Source organism: Melanotaenia boesemani, chromosome 8 (genome assembly GCF_017639745.1).
Source record: "Melanotaenia boesemani isolate fMelBoe1 chromosome 8, fMelBoe1.pri, whole genome shotgun sequence".
In the NCBI taxonomy this organism is placed as follows: Eukaryota; Metazoa; Chordata; class Actinopteri; order Atheriniformes; family Melanotaeniidae; genus Melanotaenia; species Melanotaenia boesemani.
Window position 1 is genome coordinate 27,120,122 of NC_055689.1, and position 15,543 is coordinate 27,135,664.

Below are 15,543 nucleotides of genomic sequence, written 5' to 3' on the forward strand. Positions count from 1 at the left end.
GCCTCTGATTTGCACATTTTCCCATTTACATGGAACGAAGCATTGTCCAAATGAGTCACCTACGTTGCATCCTCTTTTCCTTTGTGGTGACTCTGCACTTATCCAAAACCTTCATAATATGAATAATCCTCATTTTGCACAGACTAAAATGGTGCTGTGTTTGATGTAACTCAGAAGTATTATGTTGGAACTCAGAATTACATAATTTCTGACAGGCAGCAATGTTTAGAATAGAAACGTGCCTGTTTTTTTTTTGTTTTTTTTTTAGATTTTGAGAGCGAAATGAGCTAAAAATCTCTTTAAAAGTACAGTGTCCGATATTTTATATGGGATAATACATGAAAGATTTGGTGTTTACTTGGTAATCTGCCTTTTTTGAAAATTATCCAAAACATAGAAGCTGGGTTTGATAACTCTTCCCCAAATTGGAAATCTTTTGTTGGTATATTCTTTTTTTCCAGCTCTTACTGCATTAAAAAGCAGTTGGCAGCATCTCTGTCTTGAAGAAAGCTTTAAAAATTCCAGCAGATTGCAGCAGAACATTTCAGATGTATGCATGTTTATAAAAGATCATTTTTACTCTGGATATAACCTTTTTTGGGTAAAGGTGATTAAAGGATGCTGTTTACATGGCCGTATCTTACTTAGAGTAAGGTCTAAAGATTTGTTAGAGTATTGCTTTCCATCAAACATACCCAGAGACTGGCAGAGAAAATGTGCCAAAAGTTTAAAACCAAGGTCTTTTCTTATTTACAATATGTTGAAATCAGTCTTAGTCTGAATAAGTCTTTTGGGTCAATGTTTTAAAACGTTTTTTGTAAATGCCTTGACTTGCTGGATATAGAGATGCAGATGAGATGAAGTACCAATTTTAGTTCCCACAACCCAACCTACTTCAAAATTAAACTTTCTAAAAACAAAAAGGTCAGTGAAATCAGTGTGCTACAGTATTTTTCTGTAATATTGAAATACAACAAGAATTTGTTAGTTAATCTAAACATAAATGATGCTGTGATATTTGTAACATGTTTCAATCTTTAAAGTCTGTTAAATCAAACTGCATTCTGGGTAAGAACCTCTTTATGAGTCCGTTGATGAGTGCGCAGGTTACTTCTCTGAGAAAAGCTCTTGCCGCATGTGTCGCAGGTGTACGGTTTCTCTCCTGTGTGAATTCGCTGGTGAATCTCCAGGTGGCTGATGCGATCGAAGCTTTTGCCGCAGAACGGGCAGATGTACCACTTCTCCTTAATGCGGCGACTCACCATTGTTTTGTGCAGCTCTGGATCATTTAAAAGAAAGAATCTGCTGTCCGGGTTAAAAGCTGAAATGTTTTTAGTTTGTCGTTTTTCTGAAAGGAATCTAACGGACATCTCTCTGTCTGGGTGGTTTATTGCTTCTGTAGGTATACTTGGCGGAGACTGGCTAAATGTCACGGGGGCCCTGGATTTACTTGAGGTGCTTTGCACTGTTCCATCATCCCTCACAAACCTGTCAGAATATGCCGCCTCTGCTGAATTATCCAAAATGTCCAAAGCGTTTTGAATGAGCAAGATTTCTGAGTCCAGATTTTGTGACGACTGCTTTGGTTCAAAGACGCAGTCCGAGTTGTCGGCACTGTCACTGCTTCCCGCTGAAATGGACAACCACTGCTGGCTCTCCTGCTCTTGCACAACTTCATCGGGCTGTTGAATCTGTTCCATTTCGTGATGACCTGCTGCGGTGTTACAGCCATGATCAGAGTCCATTTCCTGCTCCACAATCTGGACGTCATCCTCATCTTCCAGCTTGACTATTAAATCCTCATCATCCTTTTCCTCAGCTTCACAACGGTTAGATTTGACTTGCTCGCTTTGTTTTTCTTCTGTCTGAGCAGGTGGTGGTGTGCCATTATTGGCTGAAGTCTCTGTCTTATCTCTGATGCTCTGGTCTGAATTTGAAGAAGACCCTGGAAGGACAAAGCATGCTTATTTTTTTCCAACCAAATTGCAAACCAAACCCAGATATTTCAATGATTTTTTTAATGACATACAGAAGCTGTTACATAATAGTTAATTAAGTTGAACAACTAATAATGCACATCTACTTTGATAAAGGTCTGCCTGAATGTTACCTTGTGTTTTCTTTTTTGACAACACATAATTTATTAAAAATGTCATGAGCCAATGAATTAGTAATTGTAATAATTGCTAGCTGCAGCACTAGTTTTGTTGACTTAAATAATACTATATAGATAAACTATATATTTACTACTAGACAGATAAACTCAGTAAATCTTCACAATGCACAAGCTGAAACAAGAATATCTTTTTCTTTATAAACATTTATAATTAAGGTAGAAACATTAATTAAATCCACACAGTAACTACACATTATTATTTTCAGTGTTTTTGGACAGTATTTTTCAGCTTTTTTTAATTGTCAGCATTATTTAGCATCTGTTTATAGAACAGTCCCTTATTTATGAGCACCCCAATGTAATAAAGCTAGATAAAGCTGCCAACTTTGACGAACACTTGTCTTACACTTATGACAGCATTATAAATGCATCATTGATTGTTAAAAAATAGTACAGTATTAAATATTTTTACACTGATGTTGCCACCTTGATGCCTCCAACTATTCTGACATATACAACAGGAAATAAACGCAAATGCTGACAGGAGACAAGCCAGAAAAATCTTGTTTCGTCTGGTCACGTCTTGTTTCTTTCAGGAAGAGCTGGAGGACTATGAGGGGGAGACTGTACAGTTCTGCTTAGAGCTGTTGCAACCTGGGATTGGATAAGCTAAATGGAAGGCTGTTAAAAACTTCTAACATTTTAAAGACCCTGTGATTCCTCTAGAAAACTGCAAATTAATCACTTAAGTGGGGGTAATGGCCTACAGCTTTAACTGTTAGCTCTAGCATGCCTCCCCAAAGTTTCATCACCTTAATGTCTCATCTGACAAAAGGTAACACTTTCTGAAAGAGCCTTTAGGATGATAGTTGCAGTGTTCTTGCATGAATTTGTTGACAAGTTAACTCTTCCCGTGGACACCCAGAAATGGAAACTGTTTGAAAAAAAGGGTCAATTTTGATCTAGTTGAGCACAGTTGAAAAAAGTAAAAATGTATTGTCATTAGGAAACTTACTATTACTGACAAGTAATATTAAGTTACCGTGCACTGAAACAGTTAAAATGCTGTAATTTATACTGGTAACTACGGTGTATAATATAGCAGCTATTTTGTATTTTGGATAATCTTATCTTACCATCACCGGCGGGCGACAGCAGCTTATTCTGATGCTCTCTCTTGGAAAAAGATGAGGACTTGTTTGTAGCCTGAGAAAGAGCCGTTAACCGGTCGTTTTCCATCGACATCAACTTTCTGTTCAGTGTTTCAATTTCGCTTTCTCTCCTGCGAAGCTCGACCTGGACTACAGCGAAGCCGTCCTCCCATAGTTTGCTGATTTCCACCACGGCTGCTTTGGCTAGCATCTCCATGATGGAGGTTAACTTGCTCTGGAAAGCCACACAGCTGGCCATGTTGCCCCGAAGCAGAGTTTCTGCTGGCTGTAGCGACATGGCAAACGTTAAACGGACTATTGAATGTGAGGACAAATGACACAACAGCAGCCGTTGTACTTTACATTACAGCTGTTGATTTGGGTGGAAAAACAATACAATAGTAACAGGAAACGGTCATGATCACGTGACAGGGAATACGGAGCCACTGATAGACCAAAATGTCTGAAGTGGAAAATGTGACGTTTTAAGCTTAGAGGTTCGCGTAGGTTAAATTCTTCTAGGTTATCTTGTGGCGTTTGCTTTTAGGTTTGTAAAATTTTTAGGTCCCCGATTAAAAATAATAATAATAATAAGAAATGAACAAAATAACCAAAATTCCTGTTCCAATATATATATATATGTGTATATATGTATATATATATATATTACAGGTTGACGATCTATCCTTATAGCCATATAATAATAATAACAATAATAATAATAAAGAAAATGCAAAGCAAAGCTAGAATTTACACATTTAAACTTTAAACATTTGAACATTACTACAAACTATTTTCTTTTCACATGACTTCTGTTCTACATTCTGTTCTATTTCGCAGATGCTTTGTTTTTTCAAAGCAACTTACATCTAGGAGTAAGAACAACACAAGCAAGAATTCAAGCAGGAGGGGACATCATAAGTTAATTAAGTTAATTAAGTGGAAGTCAGACTGCTGTGAGTCCAGTTGGACTTACCTAAATTAAGCGATAACCTTGGCCCTAGCCAGGTTTACTTTGGCTCTACATATTTTAAGTGACTCAGGATGCACTCTTTGGTTAAGTAGAAAAATAAATGGGTAAAGGCATACCAAAAACAGTATGGCACCCCTCTTTGAAATGGCACATTAAATTATTTGAACATTCATCAATTAAAATTGCCTATAGGGTAAATTAAGTTTGAATTAAGTGGTAAGGACTGCAGTATATAGTTTAAACATCATGCTTTTTAATGTTGACAAATGTCATGTGATGTTACAGTCAGGTCCTGCACTCTTATGGACACACAAAAGGAGTGGTTAAGAGTTCAGTCCATAAACCTGCACAAACACCCAATCAAACCTGTCATTTCTTTACATAAATATAAAATTCTTATGACAAAACCTGTCACTAGAAGTCACTTAAACCAAACCAAACCAGGTATGACTCGTAAAACCCACACAACATATGGATGGCTATTTGATATACAGTAGTAGTGCTACCTTTGTTTGCCCACCAGGTGAGGCTATTTTCATGAGAGTGAAGGGATGCTAGGCATATTGCCTGCCTTTATAGATAATTAATGGAGACCCATATAATTTACTATGTCATTTTGGGCAGTTTGCTTTGTGTGTGTGTGTGTGTGTGTGTGTGTGTGTGTTTCGTATTAGCTAAATATTTTGTATTTCGTTTTAAATATATCTACCCAATATAGATGTAAATATTTAATATTAATGGCCAGTAAGTTTCAAAGCAGTGACGTCTGCAGTTGCATTAGCTTGGGAAACTTGACTATAATAGATATAAGGTCATTTTGAGGAACGTGAAAAAATGTTAACAGAAATTAAATGGAACTTGAAAATTAATGTACAATAAATGTTGAAAATGTTGAAAGTTTAAATTATATTAGGAAGAAAACTTTTAAGGACGGAAATTTTCCCTTGACTGTCATCTAAATAGTTACTTGTAATAGTATTTTTAGTTAATTTAATCAAAACTATTTTCATTCGCACGAGCACGACTGCGCCACGCCCATTGGCTCACAGAAGTGTCAATCAAATGTAGGAGGGGGGGGGGCAATGGGAGTTGCCGTATGAGAGAGCGGAGGGACGACGGAGCTGTCAAACACTAACAATCGTTTGAAATATCATCACGGGCGGTACAGAAAAGAAACACCGCACTTTGTTTATTCGTGGACACAACGAAAAGAGAAGATGTTATTTTCTATTTAAGAATTCATCCAGTAGCGATTTGGACTTTATAGCTGTCTCAGTGACAAACTTGTTGTTTGTGCGTGTTTGTAGTATCTCTGGCTAATGCGTGTTAGCTCTTCGCTTCGCTCGAGTTTTGTTGACAAACTAGCCGTCAGCTAGTCACTTAGCTAGCTGCGCTGTTTTGGCGTTAGCTGTGGATTTCTGGAGATGCCTCTCGGTAGAGACAGAGCCCAGCTTGGACTGTTCTTGTTAAGTCCTCAGTGAAATTAAAGCAGGTGAGTCAGTTAAACTTTTAACTGGAGTGCAGTCTGATACTGACTGTTGCTTCTCTGGTTTGTTTACATTTTTTGCTTTGAAGTGTGTGACACATTCCTGACAAATTACACATAGTTTCTCAGCTATGGGTTCTTTATAAATGTATCTCAAGTTAATATTTATTGTTTTTGTTTTGTTATATTAAGCTGTTTTACAATTGAACATCAATTTGCTGTTTAGAACATCCAGGTAGTGGAATACTTCTAATGTTATTGTTCTTGTTCTTTATTAAATGCTCCATGGATTTGTCACTTAAAAACGTTTCCCTTTTTTTATATGATTGGTTTCCCCAATAGATCGTGGTCACATATGAGGGTGATGTTCACTGTTAATGAACATGACCTTAAATTCTTGGTGTTACCAATTTTGTAGCTTGGAGCTGTGATCTTTAAATGGTCATTGAATGACCTGCCAGATTAGCAAAGCACTGAACTTCATATAAACAGAAATGACCACCGCTATGTGCTTTCAAACAGAATAGGCTTGCTCTTACATATTTATTTACGATGTATGTGTACAGAATACAACATGCCTTTTTAATGTCTTTTGCTTTGCAGTGACATTAAAATCCTTAGCTGCACCCTATTATTATTACATCACTTTTGATCTATTGCTGACATGTTCTATTAGTCTGTAATCCACTGGGACACAGCTGGATGGTGTGCAGGCTACCAAACCACTGTTAAAACACTTCCTTAAGGCTACTTTTAGTGGTACCCCATCTGTTTTGGAGTTGCAGAGGGCTATATTTTACAGTACCCCACCCCTCAAAAAGAAAGAAAAAGAAAGCAACACCCTTTCCCATAGAGTCCGTTTAGTGTGGTGTTTTAAATTGATACCCTCTAAATGAAAAGGCAACAGCGAAACAAACATTGTAATAGACTTTCCTCTAAATTTCTTGTAGATTTTTGTCATATTTATTAAAGTTATATGTCTGTAGCGTTTGATATTATTTTTTCTATAAAATGAAGTATGGATGCCTGAAAGCGGACATTTGCCAATGTTAGGTATATGTGCCAATATTTTTCAACTAGTTTAGGCTTTATTAAATATGCAGTTTTTAACTTTTCCACCCATAACTTTTCATGAACGAATCTATTTGGTGATAAAGATTAAATTAAGATAAAACAATGCTTTATTAAATATAATTAATTTATAAAACAATGCTTTATTATATATATATATATATATATATATATATATACAGAATAGGATAAATTAGTGAAAATGCTAAATGCTAGTTTAGCATTTTCACCGCCTAATTTATCCTATTCTGACAGTAATAGATACTTTTTAAACATTAACCAGTGCATATTTGGTCTCATGTCCTTGTCAATGTCGATTTTTGGTCAGTGTGGACATACAGATGTATAAACTAATTACAGTGATTTGAAGATATTGTTGACCATCCCTAGAGTGATTATTGTATTCTCTTTTTTTCAAGCAGTAGTTCAGTAATTATGGAAATTAAAATTATTAGTGTTATTCTTTAAACTGTAAAGCATCCTGAACTGAGATATGTTTTTAACCTCATACATGATCAATTTTTTAGAAGTATTCTATACCTAAAGAAATGCATATAAATGTGGTGATAACATGTATGGGAAATTTGTGCTTTCTCAACAAGGGCTGACTTTACCACTAATGTGGGTGTGTGAACTCACAACCTCTTTCTAGCTGTTGTTAGTTATTATGAATCAACACTGAGTTTATATTCTTCTGGATGATCTATTCTCGTCTACTCAGATACTACATAGATGTGTCTCTGCTCTTGTTCTTGGATGGAAACCCTTCTGAAAATAGATAGGAAAGCTTAGGCCTGGTACTTGTGGCTTGTGTTTTTCTTGGCACAGGGACTTTTATATCTGCTGTACCATTTCATCAAGGCATAAAATGAGGTGTCATTAGTTAAAGAAAATAAATAATAGTAGAAAAAAAGAAATAGGTGGGTGAAATTCCTTTTAAAGATGTGATTAGATTAGGTTAGGTTAGGCTAGGTTAGAGATGATCTCAGAAGCTATCACTTTGGTCTACAGTAACTCTTACAGTGTTGTGTCATTGCTGTTTGTAGGATCCCATTCTTTTAAAAATTTGCTCCCAAGACTGATATTTAATTTTCTGCTTTCAAAGTTACCTAAAGGGGGAATTCAAAAGTATAGAAACTGTTAAATAAGCTATTTAAAATGACCTTTCCTTGCAGTTTCCAAAACCTCAAGACAACTTCTTTACATCTCTCCTTTTATTCATTCATAGATATAAACTTTAAATGTATAAATAATCAAAGTCTGGAAAAAAATCCTATAGGATTTGTGATTAGCAAAATAGCTCTCATTTCATTTTCAGTGATTTTGCAGTCATTTTACTTTCCCAATTGTTTTGGCTCAGTGTTCCAGCAAATAGTCCTTAAAAGATTATTGACCATAAATAATTCCTGCATCTTCCACAGTATGAACCAAGGTGTGTAATTTTTCTGTGTGAGACATACCTGAGAGGGGCTGCTGTGGGATTTATATAAATGTTACTAAACTTGTGAATCAAGTTAAAATGGTTTGAGGTTAAACATGAGCAATCAGCATCACAGAATTTGCTGCAAATAGGGCTCATTAGTTATAGTCACCTAGTTACCCCCAGACAACCAAAATGAACCAGTGTAAATCCTTTTGTTGGGTTGTTTGTTGACGACCACTGTCCCAGTGTTTGTTGGGTCATTTGTTTGGGTCGAGTGGGAGCTTTTATTTCTCTCTTGCAAAAATTTATTACAGAGAAGAGGAGCACAATTTTGATGAATGTCTTATAATTATGTTATTTTTACATGGTTATGTGTTGTGATGCACCCTAATCCCTAACAAATGATTTGTTCATTCAGTTTAAAAAAGTAAATAAATTATTAATGCTGCTGTTGAACGTGTTGTTTAACTGGCCTTGGGGATTTTAAGAGCTGTACACTTCTAAAGATAATTACTCCTCACTCAGCTTTGTTTTTACTCATGGATTAATCTATTATCTATATGTAAGACCCTCAATTGTTAAATTATAATTAAGATACTAGAATTTACAGATGTCTTAAATACATGATGGCAGATTTTCTGCTCAGTATTATGGGAGAAGGATGTTTTTCAGTCTATTTTGAGTGTTTGTTTAAAAATGGAAAAACTTTCCCTTTGACATGAAGTATTCTTAAAATACCTGTATATGAAAGCCACATTGTTTACAAGATTGAAAAACACTTTTAAGCCACAGACATCCTTTCCTGTTCCCCTTTGTACCCTGCTGACATTGTTTTGGATGGCAGAAAGGTCCAGGACCTGAGCTATTCCTTGGCTAATCTCCCATAATTGGACAATCGGCCCCTATTACAGCCATTTCATTTGAGCCTTTTGAGGAAAAAGTGGCTCGTCTAGTCAATCCTGAGGCCAGACCCAGTTTACAGCTCCAGTTGCTGCTGAATACATATTTTTTTACAGCATAACATGCCTCCTATTTATTGTTGCTGTGTATGGAAAAGTTTATAAACAGTGGCTCCCACCCATACTTTGAACATCAAAATGGAAAACTAACAAAAGGCCCATTCATTCCTTTTCTCCTTATTTTTTCCAGGTCTCCAAGGTCTCATCTTACCTCTGTCAGGCATGTGAAGCTCTTATCATTCTGGGCTCCTCAGTAATATGCAGTGAGGAACTGGAATAGCAAGAAACCACTCGGATATATCCAGGGTTTATCAGCAGGGATGCCCTAAATAATATTCAAAACTAAAGTCTATGTGTGTGATACATTTTCTCCCAGGAGACAAACTTAATACATACTGTTTTGCCGTGAAACTCACGGCATTGTTAAAACAGTCTAGTCCTCTTGTCATGTGGGTACGTCACAGAAAAAGGCCCATACTACCCTCACTGGTATCACCTTTTTTCACATCACCATGGACCGGAATAAACGCAACTCTATTGCTGGGTTCCCTACACGGCCTCAACGTTTCAGTGAGGACAAAGATGGTAGTGGAGGGTTAGGAAACTGTGAGATGGGTCCACCTACGCAGGTCAGTATTAGTTTTTTTTCACTGTCAAATACTGTCAATGTGTTGGTTGCGAAAAAGCTTCTCTTTAAACTTTTTTAGGGTACGGTATGAATAGACTGAATGACTGTAACCATTTGTGTAATGAAAGAAAGGGATCATACCATCACTTCAAAAGTTAGGGAGGGGAGTAAAACACAGACAAGAACATTTCAGTACAAGTGAATTAGTGTCTTTACACCAAACATCATGTTAGTTTGATTACATTTATTATCTGGACACCGAAACCAGACTTAAGGATTTATTTGTTATCATATGAGGGGAAAAAAAAGATAATTTTATTGAAACTGGAGCCAGTCATTAAACATGTTGATTGACCTGGAGAGTTTGTGCTATATGAGTAAATAAGATGTTGAGTAAAGGCCCCTGTGTGTGTCTGTTAGCACTGACAAGATCTGTGTATGCTACTCTTAATTAAACTTCATATCAACTATCTAGTCTTTTAGTCTTTACACCACTTAAAGGTAGCATGATTTATGTGTCTTATCTTATTTTACTACCTAAACAAGTGTTTTTATTAGATTAAGACTGAATTATGTCCTGTTGTTACCAGTTGGTTCTTGTCTTTTCCAGATTGGTAGGGTGTATCCATCCTCCTACAAAGCCCTCATCAGTGCCTTCTCATGTCTCACACGCCTTGATGATTTTACCTGTGAGTGGATTGGCTCTGGTTTCTTCTCTGATGTCTTCAAGGTGGGTGGAGATGAAATGTTACCTTCTTTTTGTTCACAATCTTTTTTCTTCTGTTTCCATAGCTTCTTATTACCTCTGCCTAGTGGAGGTTGTGTTTTTGGCAGGTATGTTTGTCTGTCTGTTTGTTAGCAGCAAACCTCAAAAAATAATGGTTGGATTTTGATGAACCATCTCGACTTTGGGGGTGATCCGGATCACTGCCTGGATCCAGTAATTTTTTTTACAGTAGAATCGCCAGTGTTCCAATACCCCCTAGAACTGCCAGAGGGGGTCATTTTGACACCCTGTCGATGTAGCATAAAAATGACTTCAAGCCCTGTTTGGCTGTGTGCTAATGGATGCAGCAACATGTCAGGCCTGAGGAGTAGAAATAAAGAGAAGACATGGAGAAACTATGTGATTAAAAAGATAAAAGCTGCACTGCCTCCACTCTACTGATGTTCCGAGTAAAGAGACCCAGTAAATCTGATCCATACAAGCAAATCAGCAGTGAACATACTTTCAGTTAGTGGTGAATATGCTAGCTGTTTACAAAGTTATGATGAAGTGATGAAAACACGGCAGTTAAACAGCTGTTTTATTACCTGTTTAACTGGTTGTGTCCACTTGTGGAAACAGCAGATACCTCTTTAATGTCTTTATGAACTAAATCGTCTTAATGAAAGTGAAAACATTTTCTAACCATCATCCATCAACATTAATAGTGAGTCAGCAAATTTCAGATTTTCTTTATCAGCCTATTTGTTATGGGTTGTGGGCTGATAGTCGAATCCTTTTGGGTCAAAATGTGTTACAGGCAGCTTCTGTGTAGGTGTTTATGGACAATACAGAAATAAACACTTTTTTTTAAGATTGTTTATCTATTCAGTCGACACTTAAGTCCAGATGTTAATACTGATGCAGCTGTTTGTCTCTTTACCAGAGAATCCAACAATTCTGGACCTGACTGCTTCATTGGGATAAAAAAAAAACCTCCATTCAATCTTTAGTTAAACCTGGTTGAGATAAGAGAAGAGAAAAGGCAGCAGCAGCCACAGAGACACTGTTTCTAGACTTTAATTAGGAACGGTTTTTATCTGATCCATCATTTCTCATGTCTATTTTTGTTCTCCATCAAACACAAAGTAGGATGAATGCTGCTCTAACATCTATCAATGTGCTGGAGTATAGATTTTTTTTTTAATTAACAAATGACACTTTTTGGGAGTATTTAAAATGTCTACTCACTCATTCCTGCTAACTTGCCGCATATTTTTAATGACTTTAAGGAGTTGCATGGTTTATATTTACATCTAAAGGAGCTCAAAGATTAGTGGTGTTACCATGCATCAACATATATGGGTCAGTCTAGGCCGTTCATTTATTTATTTTTTTTTCTTTTTGTCCCAGTCCACCCCTGCATTCAGTGCAGCGATGTCCAAAATGTTATAAAACACCACAGCAGGCCATCTTCTAGTTGCTGCTCAAAACAAATACTGCCTCAGTAACTTGTCAAGAATGTCTAAACCTGTTCCGATTCTAATAAGAGAAGCTGATCATTTTTCCCCTATCTGAGTCTTCCTCATTCATTTGTTGGAGCATAGCCACAGCTTATTCTACATTCATTCTGCTGCTTCTGTTCATTTTTTTCATTATGTTCTCGGCGGTGTTTGTCTGACTTTCTGTTAGTAACACAACTCCAAAAGTTATGGATAGATTTTGGTTAAATTTTAAGGAAATGTCAGAAGTGGAATAAAGGAACAAGTGATTACATTTGGGGTGTGACCTAAAATAATTTTCCATTTGATTGGATCTTGTCAAGTTGATATGCTTGGGTCAAAGACTTATTATAGTTATCCACTAACTAGTCTTGCTTTGACATTTTTAGGTCGTGTTAAACATCACTTAAGCACCCCCACCCCTCCAGGCATGTGACCAAAGGTCACACAAGCGCATTTGGTATCATTAGTTTAGCTTTAACTTTATTGAAAGACGCTTTTAAAGGAAAGAAATTAAATGATTTTTGCCTGACAGAGCTGGATTTTTTTGTGTGACTTTTGTGTTGGTACACATACATTTTTGGTGTTCATTGAGAAATTTGTGTGTGTATATTTACTGTAAACCATAGTATGCTTGCAAGACTTACCTTTTGTTCTGTGAAGGGTTAACATGCAAACCAAAGTTGACAATAGTCTAAAAGAGTTTAATCTCTTACAGATATGGGGAACTAGTCTGATAAAGTTAGATAAGGGCTTAGATTTGTTTTAGTTTAGCTTTATTTACATATTAATTACAACAGTTTCCATTTTTCTTGTTGGTCTTTGTATTTTTGAATTCCTGGAAGTCCATATGACATGAGCTTTCCAGTAGTTTAATGGATTGGTTTGACTTTCATTTTCTGTTGTGTCTTGATGATGGGCTGATATGATGATGTCCTCTAAAACCTATTGTGTTGCAGTGATGTGCTTATTAGTAGGGAAGGCAAATCAATTGATTGTCTTCATTCTTCTGAATATATTTTCATGTAGTACACCAGCTATCAAAAACACCTTGTTAATAGACCTATGTAAAAACACTGTATGAAAAAGAGAGCACGTCTTGTGAGCCATAGAGTGGCACAATTTAACTCTAACTTATGGTTTTAATGGGTGTTTTTAAATATTCTACATTGATGGCAATTGTGAGTGAGTGAAACAAACGAAGCCTTACTCTGTGCGGGGGTGTAAAATGAAATCTTAATAGGACCATTTACTGTAACCAATGATAAGCACATCTTTAATTGTCTATAATGGAAACGTATTGATGTAAGTTAAGTTATTACGATACTAAAATGGCCATGTATTTTTACAGCAGCGTATTATACCCTGCTTTCTTTCTTGGTCTAAATATTTGATTACATAAATTGGGCTTAGTCCGATTTTAAATTCACAATCTCTAGTTTAAATGATACAATTCTACCTTTAAATGTAGGTGCTTCCTCTTCCTCGTGGGAAATTCCTGTAAGTAATGCATTTATTCCTTGGAGGATGAATCAGCATGTTGACATTGTAGAATATGAAAATAGGGGGAGGACAGTTTACTGTTGAAAAGCTTGAAGTCATTATAGGAATGAAAACTGGTGAAAATAATGGCGATAGAAGCTGAGGCTACAAGGAGGAGGAAATGGGGGGAAACCTCAAAAGGTGGAGTGTTTGGGTGGGAAGACTGTTGAAGGAAATGAAAATGAGGGTTGAGGGGAGGTTTTAGGTGTCCACTGAGTACAAAAGATGGCAAAAACAAGGACTTCAGAGGAGATGAAGAGGAGGTTGTGGAAAAGAGGGTGATTTAGAAATTGGTTCACTTTGGTTTTGGGGTTGGGGAAAAATGGGCTCCATCTGAGAGGGAATTATGCAAAGGTGGGTGAAACATCAGAGAAAGATGCTACTACTATTGCAGGGAATAATTCGTACTGGGCATGACACTTTGAGTCCGCAGCATGGAGGAGAAAGAGGGGGATCAGGAACACATGCAGATGGGGGATGTGAAGAGTGAGGAATTGGGGGTTGAAGGAGGATAGACGGATGTGGGGGAGGAGGCCCTCAGAGGAGTGGCCATCTGTTGTTTCTGCTGTCCTGTGGTGGAGACTGTCGCCTCTTATAGCCAGGCCCCTCCTTTGAACTCAAACAGAGAGATTTTTGTGTCTTTGCATATGAGATGAACAGAGAAGTAGAGACAAAAATCTGATTATCTGAATGTAAATCCATGATCCTTGTGATCATATAGACAATAGTGATGATCCTGCGCCTCATCTCCAAATGCTAAAACTGAATTATAATGGCAGTACTGTCCATTTATAAATTTAAGTGACTCATTTTCAGTGATGCTTCTGCATTCTATTTTGACTTTTTCCCAGCTGTCAATTCAGCTGTAAACGATGCCACCTATCCATTGTTTCTCCGTGGCTGTGTTAAAGGAAGATAATAAGAGCCATTGTTACATGCATGAACCTGGACATTGTTGTCAATATGACAGTCTGTTTAACTCTGTATGTCAGTGCCGTAATTACTATCCACTTAAAGATGCATTTACCTAAGAAAGGAATCCTATTAGTAGCAATAAATCCTCTCATCTTTTCTTATGAGGTATGATACACCCTGTTGTGTTGATTTGCATGTTGAATTTTCATTTGCATAAACAAGAGCTTAGCTGTCAAGCTAATGTGACACTGTGGAGCTTTGTTTTGCATGTATATATGAGACTTTTAATGATTTAACTTCTTATCTGAAGCCTTTTTAATACAAAGGGATCAATTCTGCCCTGCTCAATAAAAATTTGCATTTGGATCTTAATATGTTTCAGCTGGCAGGAAATGAGTTACCACATATTGGTAGAAAGAAGTGTGTCTCTGCAGCAGCTCAGTCATTTGGTGTGCTCCCTTCAGTGGTTTTCAGGTTGATATTTCCTATTTGCTTGCATGCATGGATGTATTTAAAAGAACTAAGATTCTTGGTAATTAACCCCTTCAGACCAAAGGCTTTATTTGAAACAGCTTTCTATGACTTGAGAGGTTTTTCTGGGGAATTTAAAACAAAACAACAAAAAGTTTTTAATTTTTCAGCCACTGAAGAAGCCAGAAACATTCAATTAAACCATTTGAAAGGGTGGACCTTCAGCTGTCATATTGTAAACTACTGACTTGTCCCTCATGTTTATTTTCTGTAAAAATTAAAATCCGGTTTTAAAGTGCAACTTGTTCCTTTATAGGGTAAAAAATGCAGCTCTTGCACCAGGTCATTGTGGGTTAATGTACTGTGTTATGGTTTCTCTGAAACTTGTGGTGAGTTTCCTTACTATTTCAGAGACTTGTGATATGTGTGATAGAGTTTATTAAGTGGCCAAGCAATGTGGCCTCTAACAGTAAGGAAATGAGGAAGATATTTTTATTCACTTTAAAAGTTAGATTAAATGTCCCAAAATGTTTATTATTTATCATCACAGTCTTGTATAAGTTATGACCCATTTGTTTTTCTTTCTTTTTTCGTTGTGCA

The 15,543-nt window shown here is 36.6% G+C and overlaps 2 protein-coding genes across 2 annotated transcripts in view; one reads left to right on the plus strand and one right to left on the minus strand.

The window, feature by feature from the left end:
• Positions 1-378: 378 nt before the first annotated feature.
• Positions 379-3,698, minus strand: LOC121644923 (zinc finger protein 202). The gene is made up of 2 exons (XM_041993181.1): positions 3,253-3,698; positions 379-1,945 (listed from the first exon to the last, which is right to left on the minus strand). Exons 1-2 carry the CDS (start codon positions 3,563-3,565, stop codon positions 1,053-1,055), a joined length of 1,206 nt encoding a protein of 401 aa, XP_041849115.1. The 5' UTR covers positions 3,566-3,698; the 3' UTR covers positions 379-1,052.
• A 1,653-nt stretch (positions 3,699-5,351) lies between these two features.
• The window catches only part of tesk2 (testis associated actin remodelling kinase 2), a 29,823-nt gene continuing 19,631 nt past the window's right edge, over positions 5,352-15,543 (plus strand). The window contains 3 exon segments of the mRNA XM_041993205.1: positions 5,352-5,732; positions 9,370-9,808; positions 10,418-10,537. Coding sequence (XP_041849139.1) covers positions 9,692-9,808; positions 10,418-10,537 — 237 coding nt within the window. The 5' untranslated portion in view covers positions 5,352-5,732; positions 9,370-9,691.